Consider the following 25,018-nt stretch of genomic DNA (forward strand, 5'->3'; position numbering starts at 1 on the left):
AATCTACGGAGAGCAACCAGCCACAAAAGAGATATTTGCCATCGATGAAGTAATTCTGATATCAACGCTTGCAACATCAAAGGAGCCAAGGCCGGAAGCAAAATAAGAGGCCAAATAGTAATCACCGATGCCAGCCTCGACCTAACCAGACAAGCAGGGGAGTGACGAAGACGATGATTACGGGGTTCCCTGATCCTTCATAGTCCCCGATAATTCCGACGCTACCAAATCAACGGTCGAATAGCTGGAGCAGGTCATATTGATCAAACATCTACCCGATCGAAAGGTATACCTGAGCAGGTCATAATTTCTTATAGCTAACATGGATTGTTTCGCGTGGTCCCATCTTGACATGACAGGGATTCCCCAGGAGGTAACCACCCACAAACTAAGCCTGGACCCAAAATTCCCTCCGGTCAAGCAGAAAAGGAGGCCCCAGTCCGAGGTCAAATATGCTTTCATCAAGGACGAGGTATCTAAACTCCTTAAAATAGGATCCATTCGGGAGGTTAAATACCTGAATTGGTTAAAAAATATAGTGGTAGTCCCTAAAAAGGGGAACAAACTAAGAATGTGTGTAGACTATAAAGATTTGAACAAAGCCTTCCCAAAGGACTCCTTCCCTCTGCCCAACATCGATCGCATGATCGATGCCACGACTGGCCACGAGATTCTTAGCTTTATCCATGCCTATTCTGGGTACAACCAAATACGGATGGACCCAGATGATCAAGAGAAATCATTCATTACCAAGTACGGCACGTACTGTTGTAACGTGATGCCATTCAGACTAAAAAATGCCGGTTCCACTTATCAACGCTTGGTAAACCGGATGTTTGAGGAACAAATAAGAAAATCGATGAAGGTTTATATTGACGACATGTTGGTTAAGTCCTAGCAAGTAGAGGACCATTTAAAATATTTGTAGGAAACTTTCAGCATTTTGAAGAAGTACAATATGAAGCTGAACCCGGAGAACTGTGCGTTCGGAGTCGGATCAGGTAAGCTCCTTGGGTTCATGGTATCCAACCGAGGAATCGAGATTAACCCCTACAAAATCAAATCCATCGAAGATATCACGGCCGTAGACAACATGAAGGCCGTGCAAAGATTAAACGGATGTATAGCTGCCCTAGGGTGATTCATCTCGAGGTCATCGGATAAGAGTCATCGATTCTTCTCTACTCAAAAAGAAGAACAACTTTTCATGGACCCCAGAATGTCAACGAGCGTTGAAGGAGCTCAAACGATATTTATCGAGCCCACCATTGCTTCATACACCGAAAATAGATGAACGACTGTAATTGTACTGTCACGACCCCAAATTACCTCTGTAGGAGGTCATGATGGCACCTAGTCTCTAACACTAGGTAAGCCTATCAATGCGGAATAATAATAAATATCTTAAATAAATAAACTATAATTCAAACAATTTCAACTCCCAAAACCCGGTATAAATAAGTCACAAGCTTCTAAAAATTTATTCTCTATGTCTCTATACATCAGAGTCTAAAGCAAATAAGGAAGACAACATAGTAAGATAGAAGGGGACACCGGAATCTGCGAACGCTGGCAGATATACCTCGAAGTCTCCTCGTACAGCTAGTTTACGGATGCGTGATCTGATAAGATATACCTGGATCTGCACAAAAAGATGTACAGAAGCGTAGTATGAGTACACCACAGCGGTACCCAGTAAGTGCATAGCCTAACCTCGGTAGAGTAGTGACGAGGTCAGGTCAGGCCCTACTAGAGAATAAATAATGGCATGGTAAAATGTTTAAACAATATTATAAGATAAAATGACAATGGAAATGAATCAAGTAGTATGTCACATTTAATTACATCAAATAATGGCAAATAAATATCTCGTGGAAACAAAACAGAATTCTTTTCAACTTTAAGAAAATCACAACAATAATCAAAGGCAACTGCGGCCATAAATCAATATCAACAAGGGCACTCTCGAGGTACCGTCTCGTAGTCCCAAATCATAAACAAATTCACAATATCTCATTTTCTTATCTCACCGCGGGAGCCTTCACAATTTATTTTAAAGAAAATATTTTTCCCGAAATAGCATCCCGCATTTTAGCCATCCTTATCACACCGCATGCCTTCTAGTAGTTCCCCCTACTAGCCACGTGTATCAAGCCACCCTTATCTCACCACATGCGTTTCAATACCCAGACCTTATACCATGCATCCGTATCAATATCACAATTTGCACCTCAGGTGCTCAAATAATTTAACTTGCCAAAATAATTCATTAACAATATTGTTCCACAATAAAGAGCTCACGACTCATGTCAAAATAACTCAACAATAATATTTTTCCACAATAAAGAGCTTACGGCTTATGTCAAAATAATTCAACAATAATATTTTTCCACAATAAAGAGCTCACGGCTCATGTCAAAATAATTCAATAATAATATTTTTCCACAATAAAGAGCTCACTGCTCCATCACAATGAGTACGAAAATCTTACAAAAATATTCAGGAGTAAATAATTCAGGAAAATAATATTTCAAAATCTTTAATACGTTGTTTCAATATCAAGTTTTAAAATGTCAAATACTTCATATTAATAATATTTAATTTAAAGAAAATCAACCTTCAAATAATGCATAGAATTAAAAAAAACCAAGTTCCAACTAAACAGACAAAACAATTAGCAGGAAAAGGTCAAGCGAATTTAAAATATAAACATTAAATCAATAATGAAGAATATAATAAAATAAAATAATCTAATTAATGTGCAACAGTGATATACATAATTTAAAACATAATCTTTCACATTTAGCCCGTGTACACACTCGTCACCTCGTGTACACGACTTTTCACACATTAAAATTATCAATCCTAGGGGGGATTTCACCCACACAAAGTTAGACAAGTCACTTACCTTGACTTGCTCCAATTTAACCAAGTATTATGCTATTTCCTCGCTTTTTCCGACTCTGATCAACTCATATCTAGTCATAATTAATTCGATACAGTCAACAAAAATTATAGTAATCAATTTCATAAGAAAATAGGGCATTACATATTTTTCAATAAAATCCGAAATTAGCTCAAACTTTGCCTGTGGGGCCCATATCTCGAAATCCGGAGAAACTTAAAAAATCCGACAACCCATTCAATTACGAGTCCACCCATACCAATTTTATCAAATTCCGATAATAACTAAACCTCCAAATCTTAAATTTTCGTTTTTGAAAAATTTTGCAAAAATCTTGATTTTTCTTCCATAAATTTGCGGATTCAGGATGTAAATGAGCATGGAATCATGAAATATAAACAATATAGGATAAGGAACACTTACCCCAATGTTTTCCCGTGAAAATCGCCCAAAAATCGCCCAAGAACCGTGCTCCAAAAATCCAAAATGAAATGAAGAAAATGACCATTTTTGGTCCTTAAGTTTTTGTCCATCCGTCACTAAAAGTCCATTTTCAGTCACTAAAAGTCCATCTTCCGTCATTAAAAGTCCACCAGAAACTGCTCTACCAGCCTTCCTTCAATTGATCATAACTTTATGTAAAAATGTCCAAATGATGAATGGTTTAACTTTCTGGAAACTAGAATCAAACGACTACAACTTTTATGTTTTGAAACTTTTCCGAATCCTTATGAAATGCGAGATATAAGCTTTCAATGTCGGCTCCACGCATCAGAAAGTTCTGGCAAAATTTCTGGCGAAATTGCTCTACCAGCCTTCATTCAATCCGTCATAACTTTCTGTACAAATGTCCAAATAATAAATGATTTAACTTTATGGAAACTAGAATCAAACAAATACAACTTTCATGTTTTGAAAATTTTCTGATTCCTTATTCATTGCGAGATATAAGCTTCCAAATTTGGCTCCAAGCAAATTTCTAGCACTCTTTGTCCGAAATCCATTCCGTTTACCTTCCGAAATCCACCCGAGACCCTCGGGACCTTAACCAATTATTCCAACATGTCCCAAAATACCATACGAACTTATTCGAGACTTCAAACCACATCAAACAATATCAAAACGACGAATCGCACCTCAAATCAAAATCTATGAACTTTGAACTTTCAAATTCTATATCTTGTGCCGAAACACATCAAATCAATTCGGAATGTCTTCCGATTTTGCACACAAGTCATAAATGACATAACAGACCTATTCCAATTTCCAGAATCGGATTCCGATCTCGATATCAAAAAGTCAATCCCTCGGTCAAACTTCCAAAAAAATCAACTTTTGGCATTTCAAGCCTAATTCCACTATGGACTTTCAAATAAAATTTAGATCATGCTCCTAAGTCCAAAATCACCATACGGAGCTGTTGGAATCATCAAAATTCTATTCCGGGGTCGTTTGCGCATAATTTGACATCTGGTCACTATTTGAACGTAAACTTTTAATTTTTCATCAAAATTCCATATCTCGGGCTGAGGATCTCAAAATTTGATTCCGGGCATACGCCTAAGTCCCAAATCACGATACGGACCTACCGGAACTGTCAAAACACTGATCCGAGTCCGTTTGCTCAAAATGTTGACCAAAGTCAACTTATTTGAGCTTTAAAGCTCTAATTCACATTTTAATCCATTTTTCACCTAGAAACTTTCTGGAAAATTTTACGGATTGCGCACGCAAGTCGAGGAATGATAAATAGTGCTTTTCGAGGTCTTAGAACACAAAATTAATTATTAAATTTAAAGATGACATTTTGGGTCATCACATTCTCCACCTCTAAAACAAACGTTCGTCCTCGAACGGAGTTAGAAAAAGTACCTAAGTTGGTGAATAAGTGTGGATAACAGCTGCGCATATCATGCTCGGTCTCCCAAGTCGCCTCTTCAACCGGATGACCCCTCCACTGAACCTTCACGGGAGCAATGTTCTGACCTCAGCTTTCGAACCTGCCTATCCAAAATAGCCATTGGTTCCTCAACATAAGATAGATCTTTGTCCAACTGAACCGAACTGAAGTCTAACACATGAGACAAATTGACGTGATATTTACGAAGCATGGAAACATGGAATACCGGATGAACCACAGAGAGACTAGGTGGTAGTTCAAGTTTGTAAGCCACCTCTCCAACTCTCTTAAGAATCTCAAAAAGACCAATATACCTAAGACTCAACTTGCCCTTCTTCCTGAACCTTATCACACCCTTCATAGGCAAAACCCGTAGCAATACCCGCTCACCAACCATGAATCTAACATCACGAACCTTCCGATTCGCGTAACTCTTCTGTCTAGATTGGGTTGTACGAAGTCAATCCTGAATCAACTTAACCTTTTTCAAGGCATCCTGAACCAAGTCTGTACCCAATAGCCTAGCCTCGCCCGGTTCGAACCAACCCACTGGGGACCGGCACCGCCTACCATACAAGGCCTTATACGGAGCCATCTGAATGCTTGACTGGGAACTGTTGTTGTAAGCAAACTCCGCAAGTGGTAAGAACTGATCCCAAGCACGCCCCAAATCTATCACACACGTACGAAGCATATCCTCCAGTATCTTAATAGTGCGTTCGGACTGCCCGTCCGTCTGAGGGTGAAATGTTGTACTCAATAATACACGAGTACCCAACTCTCGATGTACAGCCCTCCAAAATCGTGAGGTAAACTGTGTACCCCGGTAAGAGATGATAGATACCGGTACACCGTGAAGTCTGACAATCTCGCGAATATATGCCTAAGCCAGCTACTTTGAAGAGTAAGTAGTAATCACAGGAATCAAATGAGCTGACTTGGTCAATCTATCCACAATCACCCAAACTGCATCGAACTTCCTCCGAGTCTGTGGGAGCCCAACAATGAAATCCATAGTGATCCGCTCCCATTTCCATTATGGAATATCCAACTTCTGAAGCAATCCACCTGGTCGTTGATGCTCATATTTCACCTGCTGACAATTTAGGCACCGAGCTACATATTCCACTATGTCTTTCTTCATCGGCCTCCACCAGTAGTGTTGTCTCAAATCTTGATACATCTTTGCAGCACCCGGATGAATGGAGTACCGCGAACTGTGAGCCTTCTAAAAAATCAAGTCGCGCAAACCATCTACATTTAGTACACATAGCCCGTAATACATCTTCATCTCCAATAGTGACTTCCTTGGCATCACCGTGCTGAACTGTGTCCTTAAGGACAAGCAGATGGGGGTCATCATACTGACGTTCCTTGATACGGTCATAAAGAGAAGACTGAGAAACCACACAAGCCAAAACTTGGCTCGACTCGTAAACATCCAGTCTAACAAACTTGTTGGCCAAGGCCTGAACATCCAAGGCTAAATGCCTCTCTACTACCGGAAAATATGCTAAGATGCCCAAACTCTTCGCCTTACGACTCAAGGCATCGGCCACTACATTGGCCTTCCCAAGATGATAGAGAATGGTGATATCATAATCCTTAAGCAACTCCAACCATCTCCGCTGCCGCAAATTAAGATCCTTCTATTTAAACAGATGTTGTAGACTTCGGTGATCAGTGTAGACCTCGCAATGAACACCGTACAAATAATGCCGCCAAATCTTTAAGGCATGAACAATAGTTGCTAACTCAAGGTTGTGTACAGGATAATTCATCTCATGCACCTTTAACTGTCTGGACGCATAGGCAATCACCCTACCGTCTTGCATCAACACTGCGTCGAGGTCAATACGCGACGCATCACAATACACAATATAAGACCCTGAACCTGTAGGTAATACCAACATTGGGGTTGTAGTCAAAGTTGTCTTGAGCTTTTGGAATCTCTCCTCACATTCCTCGACCCATATAAACGGAGCACTCTTTGTCTGAAATCCATTCTGTTTACCTTCCGAAATCCACCCGAGACCCTCGAGACCTTAACCAATTATTCCAACATGTCCCAAAATACCATACGAACTTAGTCGAGGCTTCTAACCACATCAAACAACATCCAAACGACGAATCGCACCTCAAATCAAAATCTATGAATGTTGAACTTTCAAATTCTATATCTTGTGCCGAAACACATCAAATCAATTCGGAATACCTTCAAATTTTGCACACAAGTCATAAATGACATAACAGACCTATTCCAATTTCCAGAATCGGATTCCGATCTCAATATCAAAAAGTCAACCCCTCGATCAAACTTCCCAAAAAATTAACTTTTGGCATTTCAAGCCTAATTCTACTACAGACTTCCAAATAAAATTCCGGTCATGCTCCTAAGTCCAAAATCACCATACGTAGCTGTTGGAATCATCAAAACTCTATTCCGGGATCGTTTGCACATAATTTGACATCCGGTCACTGTTTGAACTTAAACTTTTAATTTTTCATCCAGGCATACGCCTAAGTTCCAAATCACGATACGGGCCTACCAGAACTATCAAAATACTGATCCGAGTCTGTTTGCTCAAAATACTGACCAAAGTCAACTCAGTTGAGTTTTAAAGCTCTAATTTACATTTTAATCCATTTTTTACCTGAAAACTTTCTGGAAAATTTTACGGACTGCGCACGCAAGTCGAAGAATGATAAATAGTGCTTTTCGAGGTCTTAGAACATATAATTAATTATTAAATTTAAAGATGATATTTTGGGTCATCATATGATGCCTGCTCAACTAACGAGATAGCGGTAAGTGGAGTCCTGGTTCAGGAAGAGCAAGGTACGCAATTTCCAATTTATTATGTTAGTAGGACCCTAGGAGAGGCCGAGACTAGGTACCCTCACCTAGAAAAACTGGCGTTCGCTTTACGAAGCGCCAGTAGAAAACTAAAACCTTATTTTTAGTATCACCCCATATGTGTTGTAACAACTTACCCGTTGCGAAATATTATGCACAAACCCGAGCTCTCAGGACGATTGGACAAGTGGGCCGTTGAAATCAGTGGGTACGATATTGAGTATCGACCCCGAACAACCATCAAATCTCAAATTTTGGCAGATTTCGTGGCCGGCTTTACGATGTCCCTAATACCCGAGGTCGAACAAGAGTTATTGGTGAACTCAGAGACGTCCTCGGGAATCTGGACCCTATTTATGAATGGTGCCTCGAACGCAAAAGGGCCCAGACTCGGCATCATTTTAAAGCCACCAATAGTCAATGTAGTTAAACAATCTATTATGATTGTAAAATTGACTAACAATGAGGCCGAATATGAGGCCATGATTGCAGGTCTCAAACTAGCCAAAAGCTTGGGGGCTGAGGTGATCGAAGCTAAGTGCGACTCCTTCCTCGTGGTAAACCAAGTTAATGGAACATTCGAGGTCAGAGAAGAACGAATGCAAAGATGCATGATAAGTTATAGGTGGCATTACACCGGTTCAAGGAGTGGACCTTACAATATGTCCCCCGAGATCAAAACAGTGAGGCCGATGCCATTGCTAATTAGGATCATCGGTCGAAGACAACGAGCTTAATTCGGGAGTAGTGGTGCAACTCATGAGATCGGTGGTAGAAGAAGGTCATGTCGAGATAAACTCTACAAGCCTGACTTGGGATTGGAGAATAAGGGCAACCCTGTTTTGTTTGTCTGAGGACGGAACCTTATCTAGAAGAATGTTTGATGACCCGCTGGCAATATGTCTAGGACCAGGAGATACCGAATACGTTTTGAGGGAAATTCATGAGGGCACCTGTGGAAATCATTCGGGCGCCGAATCATTGGTTTGAAAGGTGTTCAGAGCAGGTTACTACTGGATCGACATGGAAAAGGACGCGAAGGAGTTCGTACGAAAATGTGATAGATGCCAACAACATGCTCCGATGATACACCAACCCGGAGAGCTGCTACATTAGGTTGTATCACCATGGTCGTTCATAAAGTGGGGAATGGACATCGTCGGCCCCCTTCCATGGGCATCCGGTAAGGCCCAATTTATTTTATTTATGACTCACTATTTTTCCAAGTGGGTGGAAGCCCATGCATAAGAAAAGGTCTGGGAAAAGGAGATCATCGATTTCATTTGGGACCATTTCATATGTCGGTTCGGAATGCCGGCCGAGATCGTGTGCGATAACGGGAAACAATTATCGGTAGGAAGGTGACCAAGTTACTCGAAGACCACAAGATCAAAAGGATACTATCAACACCCTACCACCCTACTAGGAACGGACAAGCCGAATCAACCAACAAAACCATACTCCAGAACCTTAAAAAGAGGTTGACCAACGCCAAAAGGAAATGGAAGGAACTCCTGCCCGAAGTTCTTTGGGCATATCCTACGACCTCGAAGTCCAGTACCGGGGACACTCCGTTCTCATTGGTTTACGGCGCCGAAGCTCTTATACCGGTCGAAGTCGGAGAGCCAAGCATCAGATTTTGATATGCAACAAAGGAATCAAATGATGAGGCCATGAATACGAGCTAAAGCTATTGGATGAAAAGCATGAAGATGCCCTTGTTCGACTGGCTACCCAAAAGCAGCGGATCGAGAGATATTACAACAGGAGGGCCAACCTTCAGTACTTCAACGTCGGGGACTTAGTACTAAGGAAGGTCACATTGAACACCTGAAACCCGAATGAGGGAAAGTTAGGACTGAACTGGGAAGGGCCGTATCATATCATCGAAATCACCGAAAAGGTATTCTACAAGCTCGGGATGATGAACGGTGAACAACTACCAAGCAATTGGAATGTAAATTACCTAAAACGATATTACTGCTAAGGTACAGCCTCATTCATATTCTTTCATTTATATTTCGGACTAACTCTTGCAGGTGATCGACGAGGAAAAGTACGAGATTTAGGTCTGAAAGCACGCGTTGCACTCTTTTTCTCTTGAACCGGTTTTGTCCCAAATAGGTTTTTCGGCAATGATTTTAACGAGGCAACAAGTAAATCGTGCTAACCTAGAATCAAAGGCCGTCAACGAACCGGTAACAACGATCAAAATAGTATTCGAGGCCTCACTTCGATCAACCTCAAACACTAGGGGCATTACCCTCCGATATCAACTTTAACATGAAAAGAGATTTCGGGATTGAAGGGTTTCGATCAATAGGATTCAATCTAAGGGCCAAACGATCAAATGAACCATGCCCACATAGACTGCTCAAACCCTGACGCAAAGCATGTACTCATATATACTTATTATACTCAAGAATAAAGAGAAGTCACTTCCTTGCAATCATCTTATATTTTAAAATTTCTTCCTTATATTCCATAAAGAATTTCCTACTTCCGATCCCTTAAAGGTAACGAGCTCAAGGGACGCTTATATTCGGAGTTCGAATAATCACTCTCGCACTAGGGGACTACCGTCCGAAAACAAATTCGGACGACCCAAGCTACTAGACCTCGGGGGCATAAGACCTATTAGGAAACCCCCGAATTTTAAAGGCCACGGCCACCTCCGCTTGGGGACTATTATCTTGGGCAAGCCCGGATAACTCGGGAAAGCAAGTCCACTAGGCGACTCCCGAACTAAAAGGCTACGGCCGTATTAGCACAGCTTGGAGACGTTCGAGACCCGTAACTAAAACTAGGCCTTCAAAAAAGAAATTTTTTTCATAACCGGTTCTAAAGGCTATCCTCAGCAAACAATAATCCGAATTACTTACTTTGGGAAAACGTTTCAGGTAACACCGAACCCCCAAGCCTTAAAACGGAAAAATGTAAAGGCGAGGTTTGTTTGAACCTTCGAACATAACCTAAGTTACTTCATGCTAAGGCATTTAGATTTTTTTAAATACAAATGATAAAACAAAGGAAAACTCCAAAAGCTGAAAGGGAAAAAAAGCCTTATATGTATATTTACCAAAACTTCTTTTTACAAGGGCCAAATGGCCCCGATACATAAATTTACAATGGCCAAAACGGCAAAGACAAAATGTTTTAAGTGGCCTAATCTTCACCGGGAGCCGCGTCATCACCTTCGGGGCCTTCACCGCCTTCTAGCTCATCCGAGTCTTCAGATCCCTCGGAATCCTCTTCCACGGGATAAGCCAGCTTCCTGGCCTTGGCCTCTAACATCTTGGCATTCTCGATCTCAGCCAACAGGTCAAAGCCCTGAGCTTGAACTCCTTCGAGGACCTCCCTTCGGGATTGCCACTTCATGTGCTCCACAAATTTTCTCGCTTGGACCTGAGCCACCTCAGCATCGGCCTTATGCTGGTCCACCCGCTTATCAGCCTTGACCTTAACCGCAACAACCTCCGATTTGGCCACCTCGAGTTCCTTGGCCAGATTTTCTTGGCCAGAGACCGCCGAGCTTAGTTGAGATTGGAGCTCATCGATCTTCTTGGCATGTACCAAGGCCTTTTCTTTTGCGGCTCGGAGCTGGACCTCAGTCGAAGCCAGTTGTTCTCAGGAGGTCTCCTTTTCCGAGGCCAGGCGGTCCATATTTTTCTTCCATTCTTCGGCCTCAGTCGTCACCGTGTCCCCCTCCACCTGAAGCTTCTCGATATGGTCAAGTCTTTTTTGAACATGTAGGTTCGGGTCGTTAGCCAATGTGTCTGAATCATCATCACTAAGTTCGAATATTCGTCTTTCCTGCTCAACCACGTCGGCATGCTCCTTCTGGGCCATTTCTAACTCGGCTTGGAGCTTCTCACTGAGGAGTTTGTAAGCATCCCTCTTCTCGGTGAGCTCCCAAGCCTCGGCCTCGTGTTGGTTTAATTCCTACTGGTATCGGAGGAAAGTTTCATGATGGAGAACCGAGGCCTACAAACACAAAGAAGAATATTATGATTATTCGCAATTTAATCTAAGTACGTAATAGGAAAGCTTTCAAAGTTACTTGATTAAATGCATGTTGAGCCTCGTAGAAAAGGCATGGGACCTCCACCTCGTCCATTTTGGCCTGATCCTCTTCGGTCACCAGGCATCGGAGATAGCTGGAAACCTCCACGGGGGCGGAGAGAACCCGGGCATCCTCCGGTATGGATATAAAGATTGACCGCTTCCGGTCAGGATTTGTACTCAGACTGGGAACCGGTCAACCAATCTCGGACTCAAAGAAGATCTGCTGGTTCCCGAAGGCGACATCTTCTGTGGTACCGGTAAGTCACCTAACCCGGTGACATCTTCCGAGGCGGTGGAATCCATACCGTCGAAGAAGTTGTTGAAGGAATTGACTGCCCCTTGAGGACCCTCATTTGGGCTTCCTTTCAGCGTTTGATCCTCATTTATCATAAAATCAGTGAATGAAGGCGACCCGGAGAGATTTATCACCCCGAGAGCATCCTTCGGCACATTGCATTCTACCTGAGGAGCGTCAGCCACGGTCTTTCTATCGATCTCCTTAGCTCGGGGCAAAACAAGCTCCGCCCTCTCTAGTTCGGAGGCCTCGGCCACTGCCTCTCCACCGGCCTCCTTGGTTTGAGGCAACTCGATACCGCTCCTCACGCGAGTCAACGATTCAGAGTCTTCTTCTTCTTCGGACTCATCCCTCAATCAGTGGAGCGAATCTGATGGGAGTTCTCAGACACTGGTAGTTTCCTTAGATTTGTGTACCAACCACCCCCTCGGTTTCTTCTTTTCGGGCCCCGAGGAACTCGGAGCTTTTCTCTTTTTTTTCACTTTATCCTGCTTTTCTCCTTTTCTTCACTGGTAGTTTCACTTTTCGGGCCCCAAGGCCTAAAAAGAAAAAGAGATGAGTAAGCTCAGAAAGAAACCCAAGAGATGTCAATTCTAGGAAAGAATCTTAACGTGAGTACGGGCCTCCCACCGGCCCTTTGAAATTTCGCGCCACGCGCGCTCGAAATAGGGCTTCTATGATGAAGTGCCCTCGACCCACTCCTTAAGTCGGGGAACTGCATCCGACATCCGAGAAATAGCTGCACCATGAAACATCGATTAGATGAGAGTAAAGGAAAAAGCAATAAACAAAATCTTAAAGGTGAGGTTATACTTACGTTTCATGTTCCATTTCTCGGGAAATGGCATTTTCTCGGCCGGGATTAGATCCGAGGTCTTAACTCGAATGAACCGGCCCAACCAGCCTCGGTCTCGGTCCTCGTCTATGCTCGAGAATGGGGCCTTAGTGGCCCGACGGGCAAGCTTTATCAATCCTCCTCGGTAGAGTCAGGGACTATACAGACGCATGATATAGTCAATGGTGAAGGGGAATTTGTCGATTTTGCTTACAAAGAAGCGGAGGAGAATCACTGTCCTCCAGAAGGAGGGATGGATTTGACCGAGGGTCACCTCGTACCTCTTACATAAGGCGATAATGATCGGGTCTAGAGGGCCCAACGTGAAGGGATAAGTGTAAACACTAAGAAAACCCTCCACGTGGGTAGTGATTGACTCCTCGGGCGTAGGCACCACCACGTGTTTACCAGCCCAATTACAATCTTCCTTGACTTTGGGGAGGAGATTGTCAGTGATGGAGCATATATATCTCGAGACCGGCTCGTATCGAACTGGTACGGAAGAGGTTTTTTCAACTTTGAAGTCAGCACCGGTTGGGCACCCCGCAGGAACGAACATAGTTTAGGGGGGCTTCGGTGTCTTTTCCTCGACAACAGTAAACAGAACATCTTCTTCTTCAGACGGTCTCGAGGAAGAGGGAGTTTCCTTTTGAGGAACCGATTTCGAAGTCTTTGCCATTGCTTCTGAATAAGGGTGAAGAGATGGTACTCATGAAAGAGAGGGCGTAATTGGCGGATAGTTTATAAAAGTTTTTAGAAAACTAGAAGGGAAGAAATTTTAAACTTAAGCCAGAAAACCAAAGGATGAAGGTGATGAAATTTTCTTAAAAGCACAAGAGCAAAGTTTGAATGTAAAAAGTTTTAATGGATGGAAGGATGAAGTATTTATAGTTTGCAAACGACGGTTCAATACCCGTAATGGCCGACCAACAATTGACACACATTTAATGCCTTGGAGACTGGACCGACGGGACGTTTCAGTTACCTTTTGTCGCTTACGTCATGATTTATCGAAGCAAGGTTCGAAAGTCCATATCGTTTCTTGTCGTCTTCTCTTCGAAAAATGAGGGGACTATCTGTACACGGTCGAAGCCGGGCTCGTCTATTGTGTGATAAGTCGGGACTGAAACGTGACAGGTTGAAGCTCGACCCTATATTATATCGAACCAAGGCGTGAAGTTAAATTATCGAACGCGTGACTCCGGGATCGAACATGATCGAGGAAACTTTATCGGGCCAAATAACGGAAGGCCAAATTATCCGCAATCGATTGGATATCACGACGGAAATCTCGATATGTATCAAGGAGAGGCCGATTAATTAGCAAATTATGAAATTTTTTACCTTTTATAGAATTGTATCAAGAGTAGGACTCCCCTACTATATAAAAGGGGGTCTAGTCATTTGTAACACACATCAAGAAACACATCCAAAAGCAATACACTATTATTTCTAGTTCTTATTATCTTGTCATTCTATTCCGACTCGAGGGTGATTGAGGCACTTCTTGACTCGAGGGTGATTGAGGCACTTCTTGACTCGAGGGTGACCAACCTTCAAAGTTAACCTTGTTCAATTTGCATTTATTTTCTTATTATTAATTTCAACATTGATCTGTTCTTTCAATTTGTATCAAGTTATATGATGTATCCTGAAAACCGCGTATAAATTCAATTGTTATCCGATTTTAGGAAAAATCGTAATTTTCTTCAAATATAGCTACGGTGCAAATATTTGCTGTATCACACGATTTTTCCTTTGAAATATGATAATGGGCTAATGTGATATCATACAAAAGATGGAAACAAGGGAGCAGAGCCTAATGGGAAAGGCCCGTTATATATAACAGAGGGAAAAACAGAAAAGAACAAGAAAACGAAAATGGAGATGCGGGGTATCGATCCCCGTACCTCTCGCATGCTAAGCGAGCGCTCTACCATCTGAGCTACATCCCCTAATCGTTAAGTATCTTCCTTATAGTTATATTTGTTAACACATTAATAAGTTGCGTTTTTGCAGGAAATCCGTCGAACTCAGGTTTATCTTTGAGTAAATAAAGGAAGAAATAAATAACACTAACTTTTACCTTCGACCCAAAAAATAATAATAATAATAATAATAATAATAATAATGTAGTAGAACAAAGCAGAACACTAAACTTCCAATTTTAAACAAAATTAAGACCAAGTACTTTCGTAACCATAATTATTCTAATTTCTCAAATTACCTAGGGTGACAACTGACAACTCACTAAAAAACCTTACATATTAGTCTGCAAAACAGGATCAACAACATCAACTCTTCCCACACCTTCATTATTTGCAACTTTAGCCACATCAATTTCTCCAATAACCAAACCCCCAACTCCACTAACTTCTCCTCTTAATATCCTCCTTTCTTCTTCCTCATCCACAGAATTTGGATCATTTTCATCTATAGCCACTGGTGCAGCATCCATTTCATTTTCATCTATAGCCAATTTTCCTTCCCATGTAAACTTCCCACCGTGCCCTGATTTTGACTGTTTTGTTAAAGGAATTCCATCTATTGGACGACGGTCTTTTCTGTGTATGCCTTTGTCTCTGTGTTTTTTTTCTCTGTGTTTTAGGGTTTCGATGCTTACTTCGTGTTTTGTTACCTTTGTTTTGCCTTCTTCGTCGTGGCTTACTGCTCGAAATGTCGCTGTTTCCTTCTTATCATCGTCTATAGGATACATTTTCTGTTCTTTCCTTTTTTGGACAATGTTTGAGCGGAAAAGTAAAGATGAAATGTTTATATGAGGAAAGTAATGAAACTTATAGGACGAGTTTGTATAAGAAAATGTGAGCGGTGAGAAGCGACGTGTAGCTTTGTGAAGGAGATAGTGATTTTGGAGTCTTGCCACGTTTGTTGCTCCCTTTTGTAAGCAATTCGACTTCATTCCTACACTTTCGTTGAATTTTACCACAATTTTGGTGGGCGTTTGGACATAAAAATTGTGAAATTTAAAAGCAAAATATTTTTTTTAATGTAAAATTAATATTTGAAAATTAAATTTATGTTTGGATTTGAATACAATTTTAAATTATTTTTAAATTTTTACTAGTGATTTAGAGTGAAAATTTTGAAAAAAAATTTTAAAAAATTTCGAATTTCAATTTAAGTTAAATTTAAAATTAACTTATTATTACATTACATGATCACCTTTACATGCTGAATACTAAATTGTGTGAAACAAACATGACTCACATCATTTTCAGGTCATCTAAATTCTAACAAAGATTGAGAACTACTAAATCCGATTCCACAAACAGAACAAAGCCCAAAAACCCAATTACACAAGTCAATAATCCCAGCTTGTTTGAATGATTGTTATATATCACTTGATAATGTACCGTATAGTATTATATTGTACTGTATCACTTTAATGTATATAATATTTAGATAGATTGTATTATTTATCGTCGTTTTATGATGTCATGCACCAATAAACTTGCAATAATACTATATAATTAATAAAATAAAATAAAATATAAAATAAGATTATTTAATAATAAAAAAGTATAAGATGAGAAAAAAAATAAAAAAATAACGCAACCACACCAAATCTATCGTTTCATAAAGTAGCATTTTTCGTCATTACGTAAGGACGAATTTAAACGATACGATACAATAAAATGTAAGTACAACTAAAACAAACATTGTATTTAAAATAACAATACGTTTAACCATCCAAACAAGCGGTTAAACAAGAAAACTAATTGAGTTTCAAATGAGGATCAACATCAACTCTAGCAACACCTTCTTCAGCCATTTTTGCCACTTCAACTTCACCAAGAACAACACCACCTAATTCCTCCTCTTTTATCAGCTTCTCCTCTGCTTCTTCATCCAAATAGTTCGGATCTTTCTCGTCCAATGCCGGTGGCGCAGGATCCAATTCATTCACAGCTTCCTTATCAGGTCCTTCCCAAGTATACTTTCCGCCATGTCCTTTCTTCGGATCATGTTTCAATGGTAGCCCATCTGCTGGATGTCTTTCCAATCTCTGCACTCCTTTTTCTGTTAACTTTCTTTCAATATACTTAATTTTGTCGACGTTTTTCGTGTCAACTTTCTCCTTGTTTTCCTGCACCACTGGCTTCATTTTGCTGCTTTTTAGTGAACTGTATTTCTTGTGTTAGTTTTTTGGTTGTGAATGAAGTACTGAATTTTTTTCTATTTGGTGAGGCTGAGGATTTAGTAGAGGGTTTAATTGTGTATATATAGTTTTTGTTTTGATTAGATGTTGGAAGGTGCTGGAAAAGCTAGAAAGTTCTGCTGGCAACCTTATGTGGACATTTCTGGAAAGGACTGTGGCTAATTTTGAAAAGAGGACAGAAAAAGAAAAGGTTAGATTTTTGTAGAAACTTCCATCTTTTGGATAATTTGTGGGACGCAGGTCTCTTTCCAATCACTTCTGTAATTTTTTACCTCGAAATGATGCTGGAGGGATCTTTTTTACATTATTGTTTATATTTCAATCTTGTTAATTTCTTTTTAGGAGAATAATCCCGAGTTAGAATTTTAAAGTATATTGGTCAGAATTTTGAAACTAGAAATTCTAACAATCACTAAAATTTTTAGTTACCATGCGAAAAAAATTGGTGGTCGATCAGAATTTTGTCAAAATTTTGCCGAATCGCCATAAGAATTGGCCAAGAATTTCTGACCAACATACTTCAGAATTTTAATTAGAGACTATTTTCCTAAAAATTTTCGTTTTGAGATCAAAATTTAAACAATAACACCAAATGATCCTATTTGTGTCATTCTCCCAGAATTTTGTGGTCAATTGCACTAAAAATATGGCAATCACCGATTCCAACTACTAGAACAAAGTTTTGTGGTTCTGGGTTTCTTTCATAGAGTACTTTTGAAGAGTATTTGCTTTCTACAATGAATTTTTTATGCTATGGAGAGTAGTATAAAAAGTTATTTTCTTAAAAAATATTTTTTACTTTGTAAACAAACACTATAAAATATTTTTCGGAAATTTTTTTTTATTCATCAACTAAATAACGAAAAATAAGTGATAAAATCATTCATTTTTCAGGAAAATATTTTCCTTCATGCCAAACGCACCCTTAAAGCACAATAATTTGGAATATCTAAACCTTAACTTGCTTCTAACCCTCTTCTATATTGTAGTAGTATAATCATAATAGTAAAATAAGAAGCTAGGGGGTAATTTTGATCTAATATTACTCATGTAGTTAGAAAAAAATCTTGTTCTTAATTTCTAATGGAGTTTCGATCTAAGTGTAACTTTAAATTATAATTATACGTCGAGGGACAATTTTGAATATTTTTGAAGCGTGGAGTAACAGTTTTTGCTGGAGCTCCGATAATGGCGAAAGCAAATACAAGACGATTTATTAATGAAAAGAATGTGAAAAGTTCAAAAGTGAAATGGATGACAAAAATTGAACAATTTTAAATAGTACAATGGCAAATTTGAATGTTTTCTTTTTTAAAATTAATGAAGTTCATAATCAATTATCAGACAAAAATTGTTGTTTTTGTTTAACTTTAAACTAAATAAGTTTTGGTATAGTTGATATGGTGTATATATGAAAATTTCATCTGTTATATCTTGGCTAAATTTACAATAGGATCGTATCTTAAATTTACTGTTTCCTTTGTTACAGTGCAAAACGCGGACAATTTAACTAGTAGCATCATAAATTTGAGGTGCTTCTCACAATTTTTTGTTACAAAAGAAAGTTAAAATAACAGGAATATGATACACTATTTGTTGCACAACTGAGATCTAATCCTATGAACTCGGCCACTTTTTATTTAGCTTTGTTCTCATAGCAGATTTATCAATTATTATACGAGTTTACATAGCTAGTAGCATGTTTGCCAAGTATCTTTTGGGTCATACTTATTTTTGGTCAAAAGTTTTTTTTTTTTTTTCAAAGTTAAGGTGTGTTGATTAAGTTTTTAGAAGGAAAAAAGTGATTTTGAGTAGAAGCAAAAATAGTTTTTGAGAAGTAAAAAAAGTAATTTCTCCAAATTTTGAGAGGAAAAAAAATACTTATAAGCACTTTTATAATTTTGGTCAAACAATAGTTGCTGCTCTAAAGTAATTTTTTAAATTAAATAACCAAACACAAATTGTTTATCACCACAAGTATCAGGGGCGGATTTACCTTGGTCGAAGCTGACACCGCTTCGTCCAAAAATTTACTTAATAACATATACTATGTGATATGAAAAACAAGTACACTGAAAAAAATTGACATCACCTAATAAAATATTGCTTGCAGCTCAATGGTCAAGTGCTTATTTTCCTGGCATAGGTCGAGAGTTCGATTCAACATTTGACATGTATTTGTTGCCTAATATTTAGGTTACTCCTTTTCGTGCCTCATATCAACAAAAGTTACATATATTCAATGAGGCGATTTATAATAATATGCTTGAATTAAGTTTTATTAATATAATATAAATTTTATTTCTTTTAAAGTATAATATTGTTAATGATTTGTTCATATGTTCACTTTTTAAATATCGACACCGTTTATAGAAAATCTTGTATACGCCCCTGACGAGTACTTTTTGAGAAAATTACTTTTCAAAATAAACTAATTATAAAAGTTTGGCCAAACATATAAATATTTCTTGAAATAAGCTGAATTTAGAAGTTTGACCAAACATGCTACAGGTCACGTGATCGTGAACGCACACCATGGGTTCGCCATAGTCTAATCAGTGCACCGCAACACTTTTAAGAGAATCGATGCCTGACTGTAAGTCTGTAACTTTTAGCGTTGTTTGTTTCTATTTGGTACTAGGAGGGGTGAGGGAGAAGCGTGAACCCACACCATTGTACATGGGTCGCCACTGGCTCTCTAGCCAATAGATTAGTTAGTACTGATTTTTGTAGGCTAATTATTTTGGACGGAGCTAGAAGGCAGGATATAGTTTTACTTCAAATTCTATAATTATATTAAGAAATCTATTAATTATGGACACAAGTCAAATTAAAAACCGATTTACTAACATGTAATATTATCATCTTAAAATTAATTAGAAGCATGGGTGTTATCTAGGTTAAGGGGTATGGGTTCACGAGAACCCATACTCTTTTTCTTAAATTATTTATAATAATCTTATATTTTTTTAAAAAAATATTTAAATATATGCACCTATACAAGTGAAATTGATGGTTCAAATCCCACTTCAGACAGTCTTGTTTTGGCGCTGAATGTGTGTGTATATATATATATGTGAAAATTATTTAAATTTCAGAAAGAATATAATTTTGAACCTATAATTTAAAAAGGGTGATTGAACAGATTTTTAATTGCCTTTCGATTTTGAGCATGCATGCATGAACCTTGGGAAGTGGATATAGCCTGATCCATATCTTAATTAATTACAGTATTTGAAAGGATTTTTCACCATTAAACGGTGAATCACCACTATTTATAGAAGTATCATGTTTTTCTCATTAATATTACCTCTAAAGTCTTCTTCAAATTAGATTTTATATACTATGGCAAGAAATCTTCCTAACCTGAAGTTGAAGAGCGTTGTTTCTGATAGTGATAGCAGTGATAATGAAAATGAAACAAAGGACACTGGAAAAAACTTAGACCTTTCCTTAGAAAAACTGAACCTTGGCCCAAAAAAGAAACTTCTTGTGCTTAATCTTGGAGGTCTGCTGGTTGATAGGGTGCATCGTCCAAACGAATCCGCTGTTCGACGTTACGGCGGAGCCAGCATGTCGTTCAAACCCTATATTTTTTTAAAAAAAAATTATGAAATATGTATAAATTATTAATTTAAAACTCAATAACATAAAAAGATTAGAATTACGAACCTATAAGTTTCAAATCCTGACTCTGGTTCTGTGTGTTTTACTGAGTAAATATGATATTACATTGATATTTGTCAATTAATTGTAAATGATCTTTTAGCTTGTTTAACTTTTGTTATGTATATACCTTTTGTCAAACAGTTTTCAAGAGACCTTTCTGTGATCAGTTTTTGAAGTTTTGCCTTGAAAGATTTGAAGTGGGGCTGTGGTCTTCTGCCAGGGAGTTAGTATTAATCTAGTTTTAATTTTTTTTTTTAAAATCAAGTGAACTAATTATCTCTGTGAGTTGAAGCTATTGTTACTCTAACTTTGTTTTTGTCTATATGATAGTCGAAACGTGGATCCTATTTTACACAACATCATGGTTTGGGCTTCGACGAAAGTTGGTATTTGTATGGGTAAGTGGCTTTCAATATTTAATTTTGCTTAGGTTTGTCAAATAGGCGGGTCGGGTTAATTTTGGGCGAGTCAAAATGGATTAAGTCACCCATCCAAAAGTAACTTGAGCTGAGGTGAACTGGGTCTAGTTAGATTAATATTTAGATTATAGTCCAACTCGCCCAACTCTTATCAAGCTTGAATTAATGTGTATTATTTTTTTTATGAATTATTTATTCATCAAATAAGATTTTTTTCCTTTTGTTATGATTATATATAACATATAAAAAAAAAAATTATTTTAAAGATATTTTAGCAAACTTAGTGATGAATTAATTTGGGCTAAAAATTAGTCAAACTTTAGATGGACTGAGATGGGTTGAGTCAAAATGGACTAAGTTCAACGGATCAGTGATCGGCCCAGCCTTGAACGGGTCAAATTGGTTTGGGCTCAACTTGACACCCCTAATTTTGTTATTTGCTTATTAAAGAAAACTAAACAGGTATCTTGTTGAAATTTCATTTACTTTTCTAGGATCAAGATGAATGTATTGAGAGCGATTATTCAACTCTGGAGAAGAAGAATAAGCCCATATTCTTGAAACAGCTGAAAAAAATATGGGAAAACAAGTATAATCCTTCTTTACGTGGTGGAAGATTTTCAGAATCCAACACTCTTTATGATTGATGATGAACCCCACACAGCTCTTTTAAACCCTGTAAGTTTTGCAATTCATTGAAAAAAAAACAAGATTATATTACAAGAGTGGAACAGTAAAATTGTATCGGTGTGACCCATACGTCATGTTCAAGACGTAGAAGCAGTCACTAATACTTTCATTAGGCTATGTTGTTTACATCACACCCCTTGAGGTGCGGCTCTTCGCCGGACCCGGTTGGAATGAGTTATGCACCGAGCTGCCTTTTTAGTGAAACTGGAGAAATCTTATCTATTTCGATTGTAAGACTAATTGTTAGTTCTTGTTTCATTTGCAGCCTAATACAGCAATTTTTCCTCATGCTTACAAAGTTAGAGATGGCAGACACACATTTCTTGGTAACAAATATATTCTACTACTCCTTTAATCACTGACTGGAGTTTAACTTAATTATTCTATATACACTTATGGTGTCAGAATTATTTTATTATTAGGCTACATATATGTATCTGCATATAATAATCAATCACAAGTAGAATTAGTAACCTGAACTATGACAAGCAATTTGTTGCTATAGGTTAAATTATAGCTATAGTTAGAGGCGGAGCCAGAATTTAAAGTTATTGGGTTCGAAATTGTAGTTCTTTTAAGTTACTGGGTTCTCAATTAAGAAATTTTCATATTTAATGGATTTCTTGATACTAATACAGGTGTTTGGACAAAAATTACTAGGTATGGCCGAACCTGTAACCTGTAATATGTACACTGGTTCCGCCCCTGGCTATAGTGGAAAAATCTTCGCAGTGTCCATTGTTGGTGTGTATAAAATAAATGCTGACCGAAGAATTTATATGTTGATGTACATAACTAACTCTAAATAATTTATCTTTGTGGGTGTTGAATATATAGGTCCTAAAGGGGAAATGCAAGAGTTTTTGGATGGCGTAGCAGATGCAGATGATGTTCCAACATACGTGAAAGAACATCCCTTTGGACAACCTGCGATAACAGCTTCTCATCCTAATTGGGATTACTATGCTAAGATAATTCCCGCAGAGGAAGCGTCTGGCTCTAATTACTCTGATTATGATTACTGTGCTAAGATAATTCGCGCAGGGAAAGCTTCTGGCTCTAATTACTCTGATTATGACTCTGACTGATATGATTAGTATGTAAAAAAGGTTACTGCTTTTTGCTTTACTATGTAAATCCTTTCTAAGGAGTAGTACTTTTTTGTGTAATGTTGTGTGTATTAGTCTTGTGTTTTTGCAAGTTGCAGCCTTTTATGTATCTATATTTGAATTAAATCCATTTTATCTTTTTGATGTGGAAGTATTTTTAAATCATCAATCCGTCTCTGGTAGTGTCAAAATTAATCTGTCCTACAATCATTTGAACAGTTTTTGCTTAGGATATAATAAAGTACATATTCTTGAGATAGTACTCATAATCCAATATAACCAAATCAAGACTCGCTACAATGAATTCAATGCTAATAGCATAAATATTGAATTCATAGAGTTTAAATCATGAATCCGGTTTTGCTTAATGGACCTATAATGATTTAATTTGAACATGTTTTGCTTAGGATACGATAAAGTATATATATTCTTGAGATAGTACTTATAATCTAATCACACTTTTGATTTCTAGCGCTTAAGAGACATGGTGAACATAAGAATTAATAACTGTCCTTTCTGTGATTGCCACCAAAATTCGTTATACCACGAATATTCCAAAAATCTTTTATGTATAACCAAAATAAATGATCCAACTAAAGAATCCAAATGAAATATATATCGGATCTTCATGTTACTTGATATAAATATGTATTCTATATTGCAAGTGTTCCCTTATTTTTTTCCTTTTATCAAACGAAACATGTCTATGGCGAATCATTTTGTAATCACTACGCTAGACACTTGAAATATTTATTTGACAATTTAATTAAAAATGTTATCCACCCCTTGATAAACTATTGCTCTTTAGGTTAGTACTGATTTGGCAAGTTTATGATAATTGTAGTAGACTAAACAGATATACTACTGATTTTCGATTGAATGCGCATAATCTTTAGCCTCGGAGTAACCGTAAAGTTGTCCTCATATAACCTATAGGTTACGAGTTTGAACCGAGAAAATAGTCACTAATGCTTGTATTAGGGTAGACTGTCTACCTCACACCCTTAAGGATGTGGTCCTTCCCTGGACCCTTACATAATCTTTTGGATAATCATTTTGGAGTAACTGATCAGATTCTATCCTCTAGATTAATTTTGAGCATATATACATGAATCTTGGGAAGTGGAAGGACTTCATCGTTTAATTACAGTATTTGAAGGGGTTAATTGTAACCATTAAAGCTTGAATACCACTATAAATACAGAATGATGCAGCCATGGATTTTTCAATTGTCTTAGTGGTATTATCACTAAACTTTCTTCTAAATTCAACTATGGCAAGAAAGCTTTCAAATCTGAAGTTGAATTAAAAACCTGGTTTTTTATGATGATAATAGTGATCATGAAGATGAAACAAAGGACACTGGAAAAGATGATGTGTGTGTGTGTGTGTGGAGTAAAAGATGATTCATTGATATGTTTGGTTAATTGTTATAATGATTCTTTTCTTTTTTTGTTTTTGGTTTAACTAATTATATATAGCTTAATTATGTTGTGATGCCTTGTTAAACGCAGCTTTCAAGAGACCTTTCTGTGATCAATTTATGAAGTTTTGCCTTGAGAGATTTGAAGTCGGACTGTGGTCGTCTGCTATGGAGTTAGTATTCGAATTAAAATGTTTTAAACCTAGTAAGTTAATAATAATTTCTTGAAATTATTGTTACTATAGCTTTGTTTTTGTCCGTATAATAGGAGAAACATGGATCTGTTCTAGACAACATCATGGTTGGACTTCGACCAAAGTTGTTATTTGTATGGGTAAGTGGCTTTCAATTTAATCTAATAAGCTAAGAACTCATTTTGTTTATTGAGTTTTAGTTTGAGAAAGAAGGGGAGCCTCGCATCACCGGTATAGTTATCTTTGTGCTATTTATAAGTCATAGGTTCGAGCTGTGGAATCAGCCACTAATGCTTGAATCAGGATTGTGTGCTTGTATTTGGAGTGCGGGCCTTCCTCGTACCCTGCGTAAACGCGGGATATTTTATGCACTAGGCTACCCTTTTAGGTTAAATTTGAGAAAGAAGCCTTGGACCACCCGTCTCCATGTGACCTATAAGTCACGAGTTCGAGCCGTGGAATCAGCCACTAATACTT

The 25,018-nt window shown here is 38.1% G+C and overlaps 2 protein-coding genes and 1 non-coding gene across 3 annotated transcripts; all 3 read right to left on the reverse strand.

Moving 5' to 3' along the window:
• Nucleotides 1–14,739: 14,739 nt before the first annotated feature.
• Nucleotides 14,740–14,812, reverse strand: TRNAA-AGC (transfer RNA alanine (anticodon AGC)). Its single transcript has one exon. It is a non-coding gene; the product is annotated as a tRNA-Ala (tRNA).
• A 305-nt stretch (nucleotides 14,813–15,117) lies between these two features.
• Nucleotides 15,118–15,573, reverse strand: LOC142173864 (uncharacterized). The gene has a single exon (XM_075239753.1). It carries the CDS (start codon nucleotides 15,571–15,573, stop codon nucleotides 15,118–15,120), a length of 456 nt encoding a protein of 151 aa, XP_075095854.1.
• An 877-nt stretch (nucleotides 15,574–16,450) lies between these two features.
• On the reverse strand, nucleotides 16,451–17,085 carry LOC107759427 (uncharacterized). The gene has a single exon (XM_016577370.2). The coding sequence runs from the start codon at nucleotides 16,981–16,983 to the stop codon at nucleotides 16,594–16,596; it is 390 nt and encodes a 129-aa protein (XP_016432856.1). The 5' UTR covers nucleotides 16,984–17,085; the 3' UTR covers nucleotides 16,451–16,593.
• Between the last annotated feature and the right edge of the window lie 7,933 nt (nucleotides 17,086–25,018).

This window comes from Nicotiana tabacum, chromosome 2, assembly GCF_000715075.1.
Source record: "Nicotiana tabacum cultivar K326 chromosome 2, ASM71507v2, whole genome shotgun sequence".
NCBI lineage: Eukaryota > Viridiplantae > Streptophyta > Magnoliopsida > Solanales > Solanaceae > Nicotiana > Nicotiana tabacum.